Source organism: Thermobia domestica, chromosome 8 (assembly GCF_964235325.1).
Source record: "Thermobia domestica chromosome 8, izTheDome1.hap1.1, whole genome shotgun sequence".
Taxonomy (NCBI): Eukaryota; Metazoa; Arthropoda; class Insecta; order Zygentoma; family Lepismatidae; genus Thermobia; species Thermobia domestica.
In genome coordinates this window covers 266,486,482-266,502,681 of record NC_137461.1, presented here as the reverse complement: position 1 = coordinate 266,502,681, position 16,200 = coordinate 266,486,482, and the positions used below count along the sequence as shown (strand labels likewise).

General features: G+C 35.6%; 1 protein-coding gene across 1 annotated transcript in view; it reads left to right on the top strand.

Moving 5' to 3' along the window:
* LOC145692013 (inter-alpha-trypsin inhibitor heavy chain H4-like) overlaps nucleotides 1–16,200 on the top strand; it is a 226,891-nt gene that overhangs the window by 156,325 nt on the left and 54,366 nt on the right. The window contains exon 10 of the mRNA XM_081767311.1: nucleotides 832–1,194. Coding sequence (XP_081623437.1) covers nucleotides 832–1,194 — 363 coding nt within the window. The remainder of the gene's footprint in view (nucleotides 1–831; nucleotides 1,195–16,200) is intronic.

Genomic DNA, 16,200 nt, shown 5'->3' with positions numbered 1-16,200 from the left:
CCAAATTAAGAGTAAATGTGTGATTTGAAAAGGTCAGGAAGAATGTTACACTATTCTTTAGGTATATACAATAAAATTACGAAATGTCTTACTTGTTTAACTGTTAAGTTATGTTAGCTATAAATTGAACCCTCTTACCTATTTACTTTACGTAGAGATTAGCTACTTTTAGCAAAATTCTCCCAGTCAATTAGCTACTTTGTAATGGCTCCTGTTGGCAACACTGACTGTTACTGAAACAGGTACTCTAGGAGCTACCAAGTGAAGATGTTTGACTAACATCAGGGGCGGATATAGCTTGGGGACGGGGACCTAGACCCCCCCCCCAGTTTTTGAGTACGGTAACAAAAATAATTGAAACCACTATTTTATAAAGTTTTTAAAGGTTATGGTAAGCGTTGCTTTTTATTCTTTACTAGAAAATTTTTGAATAATTAGATACAGTTTGAGTTGCAGTTTTCTGTTATGGAATGTGCAAATAATACTTGAAGTCCACAATTTCAATGTCCAACCTAGCCATGATATCCATGAGCAGAGAGCTAAATGGGAAACTTCTGCAGGACCCAGGAACAATTCTAAACTTGTCTGAGCTCTGACTGTCCCCCTTTGATTTTACCTTCTAGATCCGCCACTGACTGACATTGAATCAAATGTATATTTCTTCTTGTTTTACTTATCCATTTTTGCAGCTACTTTCCCTATATTCCGCATCATTCCTACTGGTTCATCCTCTAACTAGCACAGAAAATCAGAAATTTTTTGTGCATTCTTAAATGAGCAAATAATGTTTGTAACCTTTTTATTCTGTGACTTACAATTATACTTTTACAGGTTGACTGGAAAGATATGAGCAGTTCAAAATTTAATGCATTGTATTCTGGCAGTGAGCTTATTGTGGTCGGGAAATTATTACTGGGCGCCCACACTGGTCGACTGTCTGGGCTGATTCGAGCAAAATGTGCAGATGGCGAAGTCTCTTACCTCATCGAGAACCAATTTAACATGAATTCTTTCCATTCAAGAACAAATTTTAACTTATTGGAATATTCTAAAGATAAAGCTGGAGACATCGTGGAACGCATGTGGGCGATTATAAATTTAGAACAACTCGAACAAATGGCATTGAGGTCAAATGATAAGAACATCACTAAAAAAATTGCCATAGTCAACAAAATTATTAGTATCGCAATGAAGGTATGAATAGTAATTTAAGTTAAGTTAAAGCTTCTTTTACCAAGCAGAGTAACTCTAATACCTCAATGTTTGTTTTACTAAATGTTTTGACGAAATTCCGAGGGCCGTAAGGAAAGGGATTTCACGAGGAAATAGATTCAAGTGTGACACGAAATTGTGAACAAGTTCATGCGCAAACGAAGTGATTTTTTGTACAATTAAACCCATTCGAGGGAGAAACCCTTTATCTCAACAGTTCCGGAGATATAGATGAATAAGTGGAAGGCTGGTGTTCCGATATTTTGCGAACTTTTGAATATGTAGCGATAGTACAAATAAAAGAGATGCTTAAATATGAAGAATTCCTTCATCCACAATACTTGAATAATACGTCTCCTTAGACATTGGTTACAAAACAAGAGTCCATAAAAAATTTATTGGGAAGAATGTTTTGGAGTGTGAAGGCGAAAAAAACGGAGTTCCATTGTTGCCTGAAATAGGCGTGTAAGGTTTCTATGTATAAGTTTCTTGCTACTCTAAATCGAATAAAAGCACCATCAAGTCAAATAGGATGAAAATGTAAAAATGGCCGTCCGAACTTTTGAAACATTTATAACTTCTACAATTATTAACCGATCGAAACGAAAAGTGGCCCAAAATTGCGTTTTACTATATAGTAGTCGAGGGAGAAAATCGGGAAGATCATGAAAAGAAAATTAAGTTTGCAACAATATGTGTTTGTTCAATATTATTTGATTTGTTTTTCTTTAACGCTTTTGCACAGAATATGACATTCTATTTTTGTTCACATAATAACGTCTCTGTTCCTTTGGCAATGTAATTAATACATTTTTATAATTCACCTTCCCTAATTTTCTACGAACTAAAGACATCATATATTTGAAAGTAATATCATACAATTTTGTTCTTCGTGTCAGTGGCGTTTGTTATTCCTCATAGCCCCTACATTTTTCGGCGAAGGTTAACAGCTACGCCACTCACCTCAACATTCAACACTACTTTAATTCGCTCTGGTGCATCTTTCGTAACGTATAAATGCAATTTTCAAACATATTCACTTGCAACATAGCCGAAAATCCACAAAATATCAGAGCATAGCTTTCCCTTTTACCCCCTATATCTCCGGAACGTTGAGATCGAGCATTTTTCCCCTCTAATGAAATTCATTGTTCAAAAAAACACACTTTGAATGCGCATAAGCTCGTCCACAATTTTGTGTCACACTTGAATCGGTTTCCTTGTAAGAGTGATTAAGAAAGACACACCAAAGTTAATAAGAAGAATTTATTATACATCTGAAAAATACTTCTTTGCTCTATCTTTTTTCAACATAGTTTCCATAAACATTCAAGTACTTATTATATCTCTGCACTAGTTTAAAACTTCCATCAGCATTAAAATCTTCCGGCTGTGCCTTGAGCCAGCCTGTGACCGCATCTTTCACCTCCTCATCAACACCAAAGCGCTGACATCCAACACACTTCTTCATATAAATGAAAAGATGAAGGAAAGAGATTGTGAAACATCGATTTTCACGAACTTTTCCCTCAATCGTCTGAACGAGATCATAAGTGACCTGTGATGGCCTGCCACTCTTCTCTTCGTCATGAATGTTTGGTCGTACAGTTTAAAATGAACAAACCCATTCACGAACAACTCCTTCACTCGTCACACTTGGTCCATACACGACACAAAGTTCCTGATGCAGCCAAATGCTGTTTTGCCGTAATAAAACGTATAACCGCTCGCACCATGCACTCGGCGGGATTTTCTATTGTAGCACACAGTTTGAAACGGTATAAAAGTGGAACTAGTGGTCAGACAACCTTCACTCTACCACAGCGGGACGCAGAATGATCTACCGCGCACGTCTGTGCAAAGAGGGTGGCGTTGCCCCTACTATTTCACGCACAGTGACCAATCGGAGGTTTCTTTCCGAACGCGCCTCGTATTATAGAGAAAGGTGGGTTTCTTTTTATATGTTGTTCATTGTAATAAGAACATTTTCTTCGTTTAAAGTCTCACAATCATGGAACAAGGCTAAAGGAGATTGTGATAATAAGACAGACTATAATGGCAGAATGAAGAAAGTCGGAGGAAGTGGGAGAACTACTAGAAAACCCACTCAGAGGGTGTTTCCCTACCACAAGGTCTACTTGGAGACAGATGAAATTTAACCAGGGGTCCCACGCATCAGAGGTGAGCATGCTATCACTGAGCCATCTCAATCTATCATATTGTAAGAAGAAATGAACACTTATTAATAAACGAATTACTATTTAATTTATATCATGAAGTACGCTACAGCGTAATTTAGTTATACCTGTTGATATTATAACGACCACTAAATGTGTATTACTACGGAAAACACCAAACACGTGTTTGTAATTAGCTTAATGCTTGTTTTGTGTATTTTATATGTCTTTATAGCCCTCAGTCCGTATATTTATATATTCTAGGTTACTGTTTTATCAAAATCCATCTAAACACTTCCTTTCGATATTACCCTTTTTTTATTGTAGTACGTAATAAATTAAATATTTACACACATTGTACACGTAGTTTTCACAAGATGGATTCTCTATACATTATATATTTTCCGTTGCTATAACAACTTTCAAAACATGTCATATCACTATCACAACAGCACATCAATCATAATAACAGAAAAGAAATTACATTTACCTCTCTTTGTATTTTCTTCTTCTTCCTTTTGAACAGCTTGTGCATATTTTAAAAGCAAATTTTGCCCGTAAATACAAGTTATTATCTAAAAATTACGCAATACCGTTACAGTATATTACTGTTTATTTTTGCATAATTACAGTATATTGTTGGTATATTACGGGTTATATGCACAGAGTTGTGAACAACACTCAATACTGTAAAATATGTGTCTTATAACAACTAAAATTAGTATCAAAATTGTCAAAAAGTACTGGAATAATAACGTGTATGGATAACTTACGACAGCTAAGATTAGATTGGGTAATTTCAAAGTACGTAAAATTTCTATTTCAATAAAACTGTTCAGTTCAGCCCTTTTACGATGCTCAAATGATTTTATATTTGTCGTTCATTAAAAGACAGAGCCAGGGAACAAGATTCACTGTTAGAGGAAGTTATATTTAACGCATGTTTCCCAAAAAAAGAAGCAAAAGTGTTGGGTAATCTGCTTATCACCCTTGATAGAAAATGGTATATTTTAACCTTTGGTAAAACAGAAGTTAAATTTATTAGTAAACCCTCAGTAAATGTATAGTTTGATTTGTTGGGGTTTTATGCTCCTTTCCACCAAGGACCTTCTAGTTTAGCCCTTCAAATATATATTTATATTTTGGTATGTAAATTAGGCCTAGATACTGGAGTGAAGCAGATCCCGTTGTGCTTTGCATAAGATATTTTTACATCGTTTTACATAAAATCTTGAAAGTAAAATAGACTATTGGGTATGCAGCCTCCTCCATACTATCTGGTCTAGTTCCAAAAAAGAAAATACTAGAAAGAACTGCGTAAGACAATGAGGAATATTTTTTAAACGATCTTTTCTATTTGTAACGCCTTCTTAGAAGCCCAACTTTGCAAATGAAAAGCATTAATCTATTAGTGAGTTTTGCAATGACTAAAAACTTTACGTTTTCATTCTTTTATTGCTACATTTTCACATTTATGTAATCGTTTCCCAATGAAGAGTAAACCAAGTTTAAATCATTTAGGAATTAGGTCTACGTTGCTATTTTGTGTATTTTTAAATTGTATGTATGTACAGCGCACATCATTTTGTGTTTCCCGCAATTAAGTTTATCATTATAAAAATTATCTTAAAATGTGTACCAAATTTTTATTCTCGGTCTTTATTTTCCTAAAAGGTTATTTTTTTTAGAGACGGATAACTTTAAGCTAGCAACACTGTTTTTTGTGATATGATACAGTTCTTGGTTGTTTTGAAGTTAGTTCGGTTTGGCAGTTCATCATAGGTAGACTCACGCCGGAGCAACGTTTGCAAATTGTGCAAATCTATTTTGAAAACCATGGTTCAATTCGACAAACTGATCGGGCATTACGCGTATTTTACGGTGCTCATAATCGTCCATCAGAGTGATTAATTCGCGAAACTGTGGATCATTTTCGCAATACGTTTACTATAGACGATACTGCGCATTCCGTAAGACGTCGTACAGTCCGGAATCAACAAGCAATGATGCTGGCCTTTAAAAATGATGCTGGTGAGAACGATACAGTCAACGGTGAGCAGTACAGAGACATGATTACTATCTTTTTCGTGCCTCAATTGGCAGACATTAATGTTGCAGACATGTGGTTTCAGCAGGACGACGCCACATGCCACACAGCGCGCGCCACACTTAATTTACTGAAAGTAACATAACGAACGATTAATTTCAGAAAATCGACCTGTTAACTGGCCACCTCGTTCGTGCGATTTGACACCATTAGATTATTTTATCTGGCAATGTGTAAAGTCACATATCTACGTCGAGAAACCAGACATAATTGAGCACTTGGAAGCCAACATTCGACGTGTTATTGCCGAAATACAGCCTGATTTACTGCGACTAGTGTGTGAAAATTGGACCTCCAGATTACGCCACGTACGCGCAACCCCGATATCATATTCACACATTAATTATATAATATGATCTGTCAAATAAAGCCAATTTGATCGATGTTAAAAACATTTTTCTGTGTTTTATTTCAACATGAAGTTCTCCGCCTCTAAAGAAAACACCCTGTACAATAATGTTTTAAAATGCATACTTCAATAGATAACAAACATTTATTAATTACTAATGGGTACTATGTGAATATTTTATATGAAAATATGAATATGAATCTTTTAACGCATCTATAATTTGGAGTATTACGATCCCAGTCAACTCCCATGTACACTGAGAAAAAAAAATGTAGGTGGCATACTTAAAAACGTAGGTTACATTCGTAATTCCTGTAGTTTCTGGACTTAACGTACAACCGTATATAACATCCTGCAGCAAACGTATAGCTGAAAAAGTATGTATTATACGCACTGTCTGCATAAGTGCAATGACGTCATTCGTGTGACGTCATCTGCAGTAACAAATATATACGGAGGTGATATCTAGCTTTGTGACGTCAGGATCGTATGTAGCATGTGGGTTAATAATGACGACACACACTGACTATCAGGACGGAGCATAATTTCAAGAAGTATGCAATATACGTTCTTTACGTATGTTTCTTTCGTTCAACCCCAAGACAGCATCTATATTGTACTTGTGCCCCGTACGTACGACTAGATACAGTATACGTATTGTACGTATGTATTATACAGATTTTCCTTATGTCGCACACAGCTTGTCCAGATACAGCATACAGAATATCCATATGCACCATACAGAGTGCACATATGTAGCTTACAGACTGTATGCATGCAGCATATAGATTATACGTATGTCGCGTACAGGTTGGCTATATGTAATGTATGGATTGGATGTATGTAGCTAATAGGTTGTCCATATGAAATATACGGATTTTACCTGTATCGCATACGTATTGCCTTCTTGTAATATATGGATTGGACATATGCAGGATCTAGATTGTACGTATAGTGCACCATTATTAAAGTGCTGCAACATACTGCAAAATGCATGATACATTCTTACTGTAATGTTGTCAAATATTGTTTTACTCTGTATGAAAACTAAATAGCTTAAAATATGTTTGATCTCCTTTGTGCCAATAATAATAAAATTAACAATCTTAGTTTGGAGCAGTGAAAGTGTCCAAAGAAATGTATTTACCTGCAGGGTGTCCTATAAGTTTGGATTTCCTGCTAATTCGTTGGGAAGCTACTGCAAAGCCAAGTGTTGAAAAGTGACACAAGCGTTAATTTTAAAATTATGGGCACAAAGGAGGTTAACCATATGTTAAACTATTTTCGTTTTCATACAGAGTAAATCAATATGTGATATATTACTGTAAGAATTTATCATATGCTTTGTTGTTAGTTAGTTCCAGCACTTTAATAATAATGCAAAATGCACAGCCATATACAATCCTATATTCAAACTCAAACAACTTCTCTGTACATTTTAATTAACAGGTATGTTTTTTTTTTTTTTTTTTAAATGTCGCAACAATTAAAAGTATGGTGTTAGCTGAAAACGTGTTCGCTCACAAGATAATTTCTACTCAGTACTCGCCATAAAAATGCAACACCAAGAAGGAGGCTGGGTAGCTGCGCCAAAGTTCCCAGGCCGATACCTAATAGTAAGTGCAGAATACTCTTAAACGTCCGCCGTATTCGCTGTGCGACAACGTGGTGACAGCGGAGGCGTTGTGCAGCCATCGACTAAACATATTTATCCTTCCCTGCTCTAGACATTCTGCAAATTTGGATTTTCGTGGGTGCATCCTTCTTAGTGCAACATTTTAAGCAACGAGCGGATTAACAGTCTCATACATTGCTTAAAGAAAGAGCAATGATTCTCAGAATTACTCGGAAGATATTATATATATATATACAATAATTTAAAACTGTTATTTCAAACTTTGCAATTCAGAGCACGAAAAGAACTATAGCTAAAGGAACACTGATTTTAGCCAGATAGTAACTAGTAAACTCAATCACACTCAGTACCATTAGTTCATGGTGTTATCCGTAAGTCAGAGATCATGGTATCTCATTTCGTGTAGACTTTTGCATTTATTTAATGCTAAAAATGTATTTTATCGCTACTTGAACCCAGTACCATATATATATACCGACAGGACGTACCTTAGTCACAAGGTGACATGAGTGAAACACTAAACTATTCGATTGACACCTGCGGCCTTGTCAACACTAGAGAAAGTTACAAAGTGATTAAGTAAATACGGAACATAGTTCATACAAAGTATAGCGATGTATGAAGTCTCCGTTTCATACGACTTGGATAAAGGATACATCTGAAATTGCAACAAAAAATATATGATTTCTCTGGATAATTTGGATTAGTCCAGAATTCGAACACATATACGTTGGTAAGTCGAACTTTTTTTTTTTTTTTTTTACTTCTTTCTTCGGATTCCCAATAAAGTTGACTACTGAAAAGCTGAGTTACAGATTCTGTATTAAAACAACACCTTTGCTAGACATGTTCAGTATACACATTGTCTTACATACAGAACAATACATTAGTTATTAATGCATGTCTGAAATAATAGTGCTTCGTATAGAATTTTACTTCATTCAAACGTAATAGCACGAAGATAAAAAAATATTGCGAAAGATAATGTTCTTATTACAGAGAAAAAGAGTTGAAATGACTTAACAGTAACAAACATTTTCTTTAAACAGAGACAATATTTTATTCTAATTTATGGAAGAAAGAAATAATTTGTAGTACAGTATCTTTATTAGGGTTATATGTTCGTACAAAAGAATGTAAATACAATTGGGTCTGTCTTCAGAAAGGACGTACTTTTAGCCACAACCTACACTGCTTCTTTTCACTGTCTTTCAAGCAGAATCCTGGTTTGATGCACGAAATACCTGAAACAAAAATCAGAAAACATTTAAAATGTTACATTCGGTGTGCTCAACTTGGTTGTACTTAACAATACAAAGTATCTTAACATTTTTGAGATTAAATGGACAAAATCTGTTCGGTCAGGTATGGACTTTTAGGTTGCACATAGAAAAATTACGAAGTGTTTATTGATGCTGAATAACAACTCAAAATGTATTACTATTCAAAAGTAAGTGGGTACCCCAATGGTGTTCGGGGTACCATGGGGTATCTAATGTCTGTATTTTTTTAGATATATGGAAATGTACGTCTCTAAAATGTAAGGAACTGACATCTGTTTACCGAAAACCTCAACTCGATAAGCCTTATGGATATTGAGATATGGGAAAATAAAGAGCGACTCCATAGAAGTGTGGGGTTTGAGTACTAGATGGTGCAGTTTCGGAAATGTAATTACGAGGGCTTACAACAACCTCAAAAGTAATTTCAATTAAATACACTACACACACGCCCTGATGGGGCTTTTCGGGTACCATGATATTCGCAGAACTCTCATTTCTAAATATTCTAAAATATGTCTTAATAACGTTTTAAAGAACGTTAGAGGTGTGTGTTTGCCGAAACTGCAAGTCGGTACGCCTAACAGTTACCGAAATATGGTGAAATAAAAAGCGACACCATAGGTACGTGGAGCTTGCATATTAGACAGTACAATTTAGAAAATTAATTAAAATATGACTATCAAGATATTGTCAAATAAAGGGAGGATCCATACAGTTATGGGATTTTCGTGTTAGGTGGTAAAGTTTCCGAAACCGGTCATGGAAAGTTAATAAGCATCAGTAGCAATTTCATCTTAAAGTAATTAGGTACTTCCATGGAGTTTAAGAACATCATGGGGTCTACCAAGGTTAAATTTTAAAAGCTTTGGAAAATATATTTTGACATTTGTAAAGAGTATTATAAATATGTATTTACCTAAAATTTCCAGCTAGTACATCTAGCAGCTAGAGAGACATCATACAATAAAAGCGTATTAGATCTTGAAATTTCAGAAAACAATTATTGATCCTAACAAAAGTTAAATAAGATGGTACTTCTATGGGTTAAGTGACTACCTCAGACTTGTCAGTACAATTTCGATCGAAAGATTAATTCAGCTCTAAATTTTCTTTGGACAATTCCAAGCGTTCATCGGGCTCTGAAATAAGTGAACATTTTTTGTCAATATCTAATATAGCAAGCGAGATATAAGAAATTATTTTATGACGTCGTAAAAATAGAGACCCACATGGATTTGTACTTTTGAGTCTTTGCTGTAAGAAGAAATTTCAGAAAACAACCGTATATATCTTAATAGAAAATTAAATGGGCGGGAGCACGGTGGCTTAGTGGTAGAGTGCTTACCTCTGGTGTATTGGGTTCGTGGTTCGATCTGCGGCCGTCAGTTTGTAGTGGACATCGTATTCGTGGGTTTTCTAGGGGTACTACCTCTCCTCCCACCTTTGCATTCCATCAATTCTGTCAACAACATTCACTTGCTTTAATCGTAATCTCCCTGAGACTAAAATGCATAATCGTGGGTCGCTACACTGAAATATTTCCTTTTATTTAATTTTAAAATGAAATAGGGAGTTAAGTATGATCGTATCTCTATGGGATAAGTGAAAACTCCAATAGTTTCTGCAAAAGAAGACTAGTTAAAAACCCTACCACTAAGCTACAGTATCCCCGTCCATTGAATTGTCTATTAAGGTATATACAGTAGTTTCCTGAATTTTTTTCTTATGGGAAAGACCCAAAAGTACAAATCCATAAAGATCTATTTTTACGTCATAAAATATATAATTCCTTATATCTTCTCGACTATCTTAGATATTGACAGCGACTTTTCATTCTTTTGCACAGCTCGATGAACCCTTGGAATTGCCTGAAGAAAACCTAGGACTGAACTAAATTTTCGATCGAAATTGTACTAAGGTACTCATTTAACCCATAGAAGTACCCATCTGATTTAATTTTGTTGCGACCAATAATTGTTTCCGAAATTTCAAGATCTCATACGCTTTTATTTCAGTGTTTCTCCAGATGTTAGATGTACTAGCTGGAAGTTTTGGGTAAACACATATTTCAAATATTGTTTACAAATGTCAGATTATATTTTCAAAAGCTTTTAAAATTTAATTTTGGTAGACTCCATGATGTTCTAACACCCCCTGAAGATATCTAATTACTTTAAGATGAAATTGCTACTGGTGTTTATTAACTTTCTATGACCGATTTCGGAAATTTTAGTATCTAACACTAAAACCCCTTAACTGTGTTGGTCCTCCCTTTATTTGACAACATCTTGATAGCCGTTAGTCATATTTTAATTCAATTTCCGAATTCTAGCGTCAAGTATGCAAGTCCCACATACCTATAGTATCGCTCTTTATTTTCCCATATCTCGGTATCCATAAGGCTTACCGAGTTGCAGTTTTCAGTTTAAAAAAAAAATCAGTTGTTTACATTTTAGAGACATGTATTTCCAAATATCTAAAATGCAGAAATTAGGTACCGCATTGGAACCCCATTGGAGTACTCACTTACTTTTGCATAGCAGGGTAAAAACGCCAATGGTTCTCACTTTAAGGTTGAAAACATACTATTTTGTCTCTTCTCTGAGCATCGTGAATCTGTCGGAGCTGTACCATAGTTGAAAGGACTCACTGATCCTTCCTATAATGACCATATAGTCAGAATTCAAAAAGGAGTAGCCGTTGAAGGAAAAACAATATTTTAAAATCCTTGCACCAGTAGTCGTCACCTTAAAATCAAAATGTTCCAGTAGTAGTCAGGATTTTCTACCAGTATTCGTCACTCAAATAACTTGATATAATTTATTCAAAAACGCACTGTGTATCAGTTTAGGGTTAAGAATACAATATAAAGTAGTAAGCTTAATAACTTTGCATCACTTTTAGCACTCAAGAAAGAAAATAGAAACGTTTTTACATACTTTTTAAAGCAATTTCAGAAAGAAAAATGTTAACTGAATTCAAAAGTTAACTGTATATCACTTTCACGTTAAGAGTACAATATTAAATACTATGTTTAATAACTATACATCACTTTAAACACTCAAGAATGAAAATAAACGTTTGTACATTCATTTTAAAAACAATCTGAGAAATAAAATAAGTTAACTGAATTCAAAATTTAATTATACATCACCTTAAGCTTAAGAATACACTATAAAATACTGAGATTAATAAAAAATGAAATCTTTAACGTCCCACGGTTATGCTGGTTAGGCTAAAGGAGACGGTGATAATGAGAAATGACTGAAATGGTGGAATAAAGAAAGTGGCAGGAAATGGGAGAGCCCCGAGAAAACCCACGAGCACGGTGTTTGTCCACCACAAAGTCCACACGGCGCGAGCTGGGATCGAACCAGGGACCCCCTGCACCGGAGGTGAACGCTCTACCACTGAGCCACCGAAGAGTCGCCGACTGAACGCGCAAGTAGCATACAAATTTATGATGCTGAAGGCGTTATTTTTCACAGCTATGGAGGAAAGAGATAGAAACAAAAAAAATAACAGGAAATCTTTGTTTTACGTCCTACGAATATGCTATGTAGGTTGACGGTCAGAATTGAGTAATGAAAATTGATGATCTCGGAATACGATTTGGCCGAATAACGAGGGAGAAAATAATCATTGATTAAATATTAAATTGAAAAGAATTAAGAACCTGACGCTTAAATACTTATCTATCCGGCACCCATCTTGATCCCCATAAAATATCATGAAGTGCTTGATTGATTCTAAACCCAATAATAGTAATAGTAATTTAACAAGAAACACAGAATATATAATTTACGCACCTTGAAATGTAGAAATTAATGATTGTAATCCCCAGCTTTCCAATAGACCTTTGATTTCTTCAAATGAAGATTCGGATATCTTGTTTCTTCTCAAGCAATAATGGGTTACAATAATCAGTTGCAGTCCAAAGCCAAGTCACTAAGTGAAGCATGAATATAAAAGAATTCATTAGTTAGATGCATACAAAATCCTACGCATGTAAATCCGAATCTACTTATATTAAATTGTAAATTTAAACAAACTAAATTATACTACAGTTATAGTGACATAAAACATACATTAAATAAGGTATACAGGGTGTCTCAAAAGTCCCCTGACATAGGGTAACTCTGTTATTATCAGAGTTACAACAAAATGTAGGAGAGGAAAGCATCTCCAAATATGATGTTTTCAATCTAAAGTGAAGGAATTTTTAAAATCGGATGACTCGTTTGCGCTGTACACTCTTTATGCGCCTAATGTGAAATGAAAATGCAACGTTGCCATTTACCTGGACCTACAACATAAGTGAATGAAGTTACTTTCTTTTGCGCTAACATTTCGATGGCCAGCCCCCGTTTCAAACAGGAACTTCATTCACTTATGTTGTGGGTCCAGGTAAATGACAACGTTGCATTTTTATTTAAATTTGGGTGCATAAAGAGTATACAGCACAAATATCTCGTCCGATTTTTTTTGAAAAAAAAAAGTGTTCACTTTAGATTGAAAACGTCATATTTCGATATGATTTTTCCTCTTACATTTTACTGTAACTCTGATAATAACAGAGTTACCCTATGTCAGGGAACTTTTGAGACATACTGTATACATCATAAGAAGTTCCTTTCTAAATTCTACACGGATGTGGTTTCATTGAATGTGAGGTGGGTGATACACATTAGGCCTTTTGGGAGTACATCACACGGACGACCGTAATTTTGTGTTCAAAATTTTTATTATGAACTGGTGGGATATGTGATACATATGGCCACGGGCTAGAATTTTCTCAGTATGTCAAAAATGCAATCAGATTTCATGCAGCTTAATTTGGTGAAAAGCTATTGCCAATTGAACGTTACATTTACCTCTTTCTTGCAGATGTTAAACCATGCCGTTAGCACGTGAGGAATGGATCGAAATAATAAAACTGTGGGACTGGAGGACTATATGTGCAGTGGTTGCCGATTGCAGAGTCATCCACAATGTGACTCTGTGTCACATGTTTCAGTGCTACAGTAATTAACTAAATTTGAGAAGACGAGCACATTCGTGAACATACATCGTAACGGTTCAAACTCGCGGGCCCTTTTTCCTTCCCCATTTTGAACCGGTACATGAAAATGCCATTTTCTCTATGTTTGCCTGCGCCGATTTTGAAAATTCCTTCACTAATCGATTTCTCTCGACGAGTACTACAAGAATCAGTTAAAATCGCACGGGCCCTTTTTTCTTCCCCATTTTGAACCGGTACATGAAAATGCGTTTTTCTTCATGCTTGCCTGCGCCGATTTTGAAAATTTCTTCACTAGTCGATTTCTCTCGTTGAGTACTACAAGAATCAGTTAAAATTTCGCGGCCCTTTTTCTTCCCCATTTTGATCCGGTACATGAAAATGGGTTTTTCTTCATGCTTGCCTGCGCCGATTTTGAAAATTCCCTCACTAGTCGATTTCTCTCGTTGAGTACTACAAGAATCAGTTAAAATCTCGCGGGCCCTTTTTCCTTCCCCATTTTGAACAGGTACATGAAAATATGATTTTCTCCATATTTGCCTGCGCCGATTTTGAAAATTCTTTCAGTAATCGATTTCTGTCGTCGAGTACTACAAGAATCAGTTAAAATCTCGCGGGCCCTTTTTTCTTTCCCAACCCAATATTTTTATATATTTTGAATGTATTCAAGTATGGAACAAAAGTGTTTAATTAATTCCCTTAGTAGGCTTCTCAACTTAATATTTTTCAACTTAAATTTTATTTGTTTTGATTATTTATTTTCTTGTGACTCAATATTTAATTGCAATCGTTCATTGGGGAGAAGGGTGGCCATTCTCAAATATATAAATATAGTATTCTTAAAATTTATGTCTTCTCGTATTATTAGTTTCTTCCACTAGACCTGGAAATTGCAAAATTAATACCTGGAAAACCTGGAAAATTCAGGGAAATTGAGTTCCATATTTATGTATGAACCCTGCTATTTACAATTTTTTTCGAATAGGGAGAATTGTACAAAAGGGTGTTTTGGGAATGGTATAACAGTAGGTTTCTGGGGGTGTTGTTCGAAATGAAATAAAATCTTTAAGTTTTACGTCCCACTATTATGCTTGCTAGGCTACAGATGACTTGGTGTTGTTCGGTGGGGGTCAATGTTGCCAATTTTGGGAAAAGTCACTAAATCAGGGGAATTCGACCTCAACGATAGCGTAGGGTGACCATAAAATTTTCAGTTAATAACGGGATAGGTTCTGGCTTTTAGATCTACCTTTGTTCTTACCAGTACCTTGGGGCCGCGGTGGCTCAGTGGTAGAGCGTTCACCTCTGGTGCTTGGGGTTCCGGGTTCAAACCCTGCTCCCGCCAAGTGAACTTTGTGGTGTACAAACACCGTGTGCGTGGGTTTTCTCGGGGTTCTCCCGTTTCCTCCCACTTTCTTCATTCCACCATTTCATTCATCTCTCATCATCACCGTCTCCTTTAGCCTAATCGGCATAACCGTGGGACGTAAAACTCAAAAATTTCATTTCATTTCATTTATCAGTGCCTTGATATCAGAGTTCCCTCTCTCTCTCTCTCTTTGTTACTGAGCGGGTACTTATGAAAAAGGAAAGACACGTTGAAGTTTGTTCAACACACAACCAACTGCTAAATCTCTGCTGTCTTTCGAGCAGTACTACGAACTATAGAGTATGTTTAATATAGGGAATTTCAGTTCAATTTTTGCCTCTTTGTTGTTATTAATACTTTTAAAAGGAGTAAAGGTACTGGGTTTGTTATTTACTTCTTTCATTTACATAAAATGGGACGAATACTACTTTTTTCCATCTACTGACGGGAAGGCCGGGAAACGCCCCTAAAACGGGACTGTCCCGGTCAAAACGGGACGTATGGTCGCCCTACGAATAATTTTTCCGATTGGAGACTTTTATGGGTGATTTTTAAATGACGATTCAGCTACTTATACATTTAGCGACTTTTTGCTGCAAACAAAATTTTCATCTGTAGAGAAGCATTATTAGTTCAAAACAGTTTTTGAACTAATAATGCTTCTGTTTGTTCTTTTTTCTGTTTGTTTGTTTTAATCAGCGCAAGTGATGAAGAGTTTGGAAATACAGCGTACCCACTGGCCCACAATCCTGCATTGTTATGTTGCCCTTGTCCTCTAACGAAGAAGAACTACAAACTTGATGTCCTTTAGTTCGCAGTTTCCGTTGAGAGACACACGTAATACATCTTTACCGATAGCAAAAAGATTAGCTATAGATGCGTGAATAAAGGCGATGTGGATGTTTGTTATATTTGTTCTTTGGGGTCTTTTAGTTATTCTGCAGTTTTTCTTTTACAAAAAATTGCTTAACGTAAGTACTGTAGTGTTAATTATTTCGGAACTATTTTGACTCCACAATATGAACAAAAGTACCCGAAACAATCTGA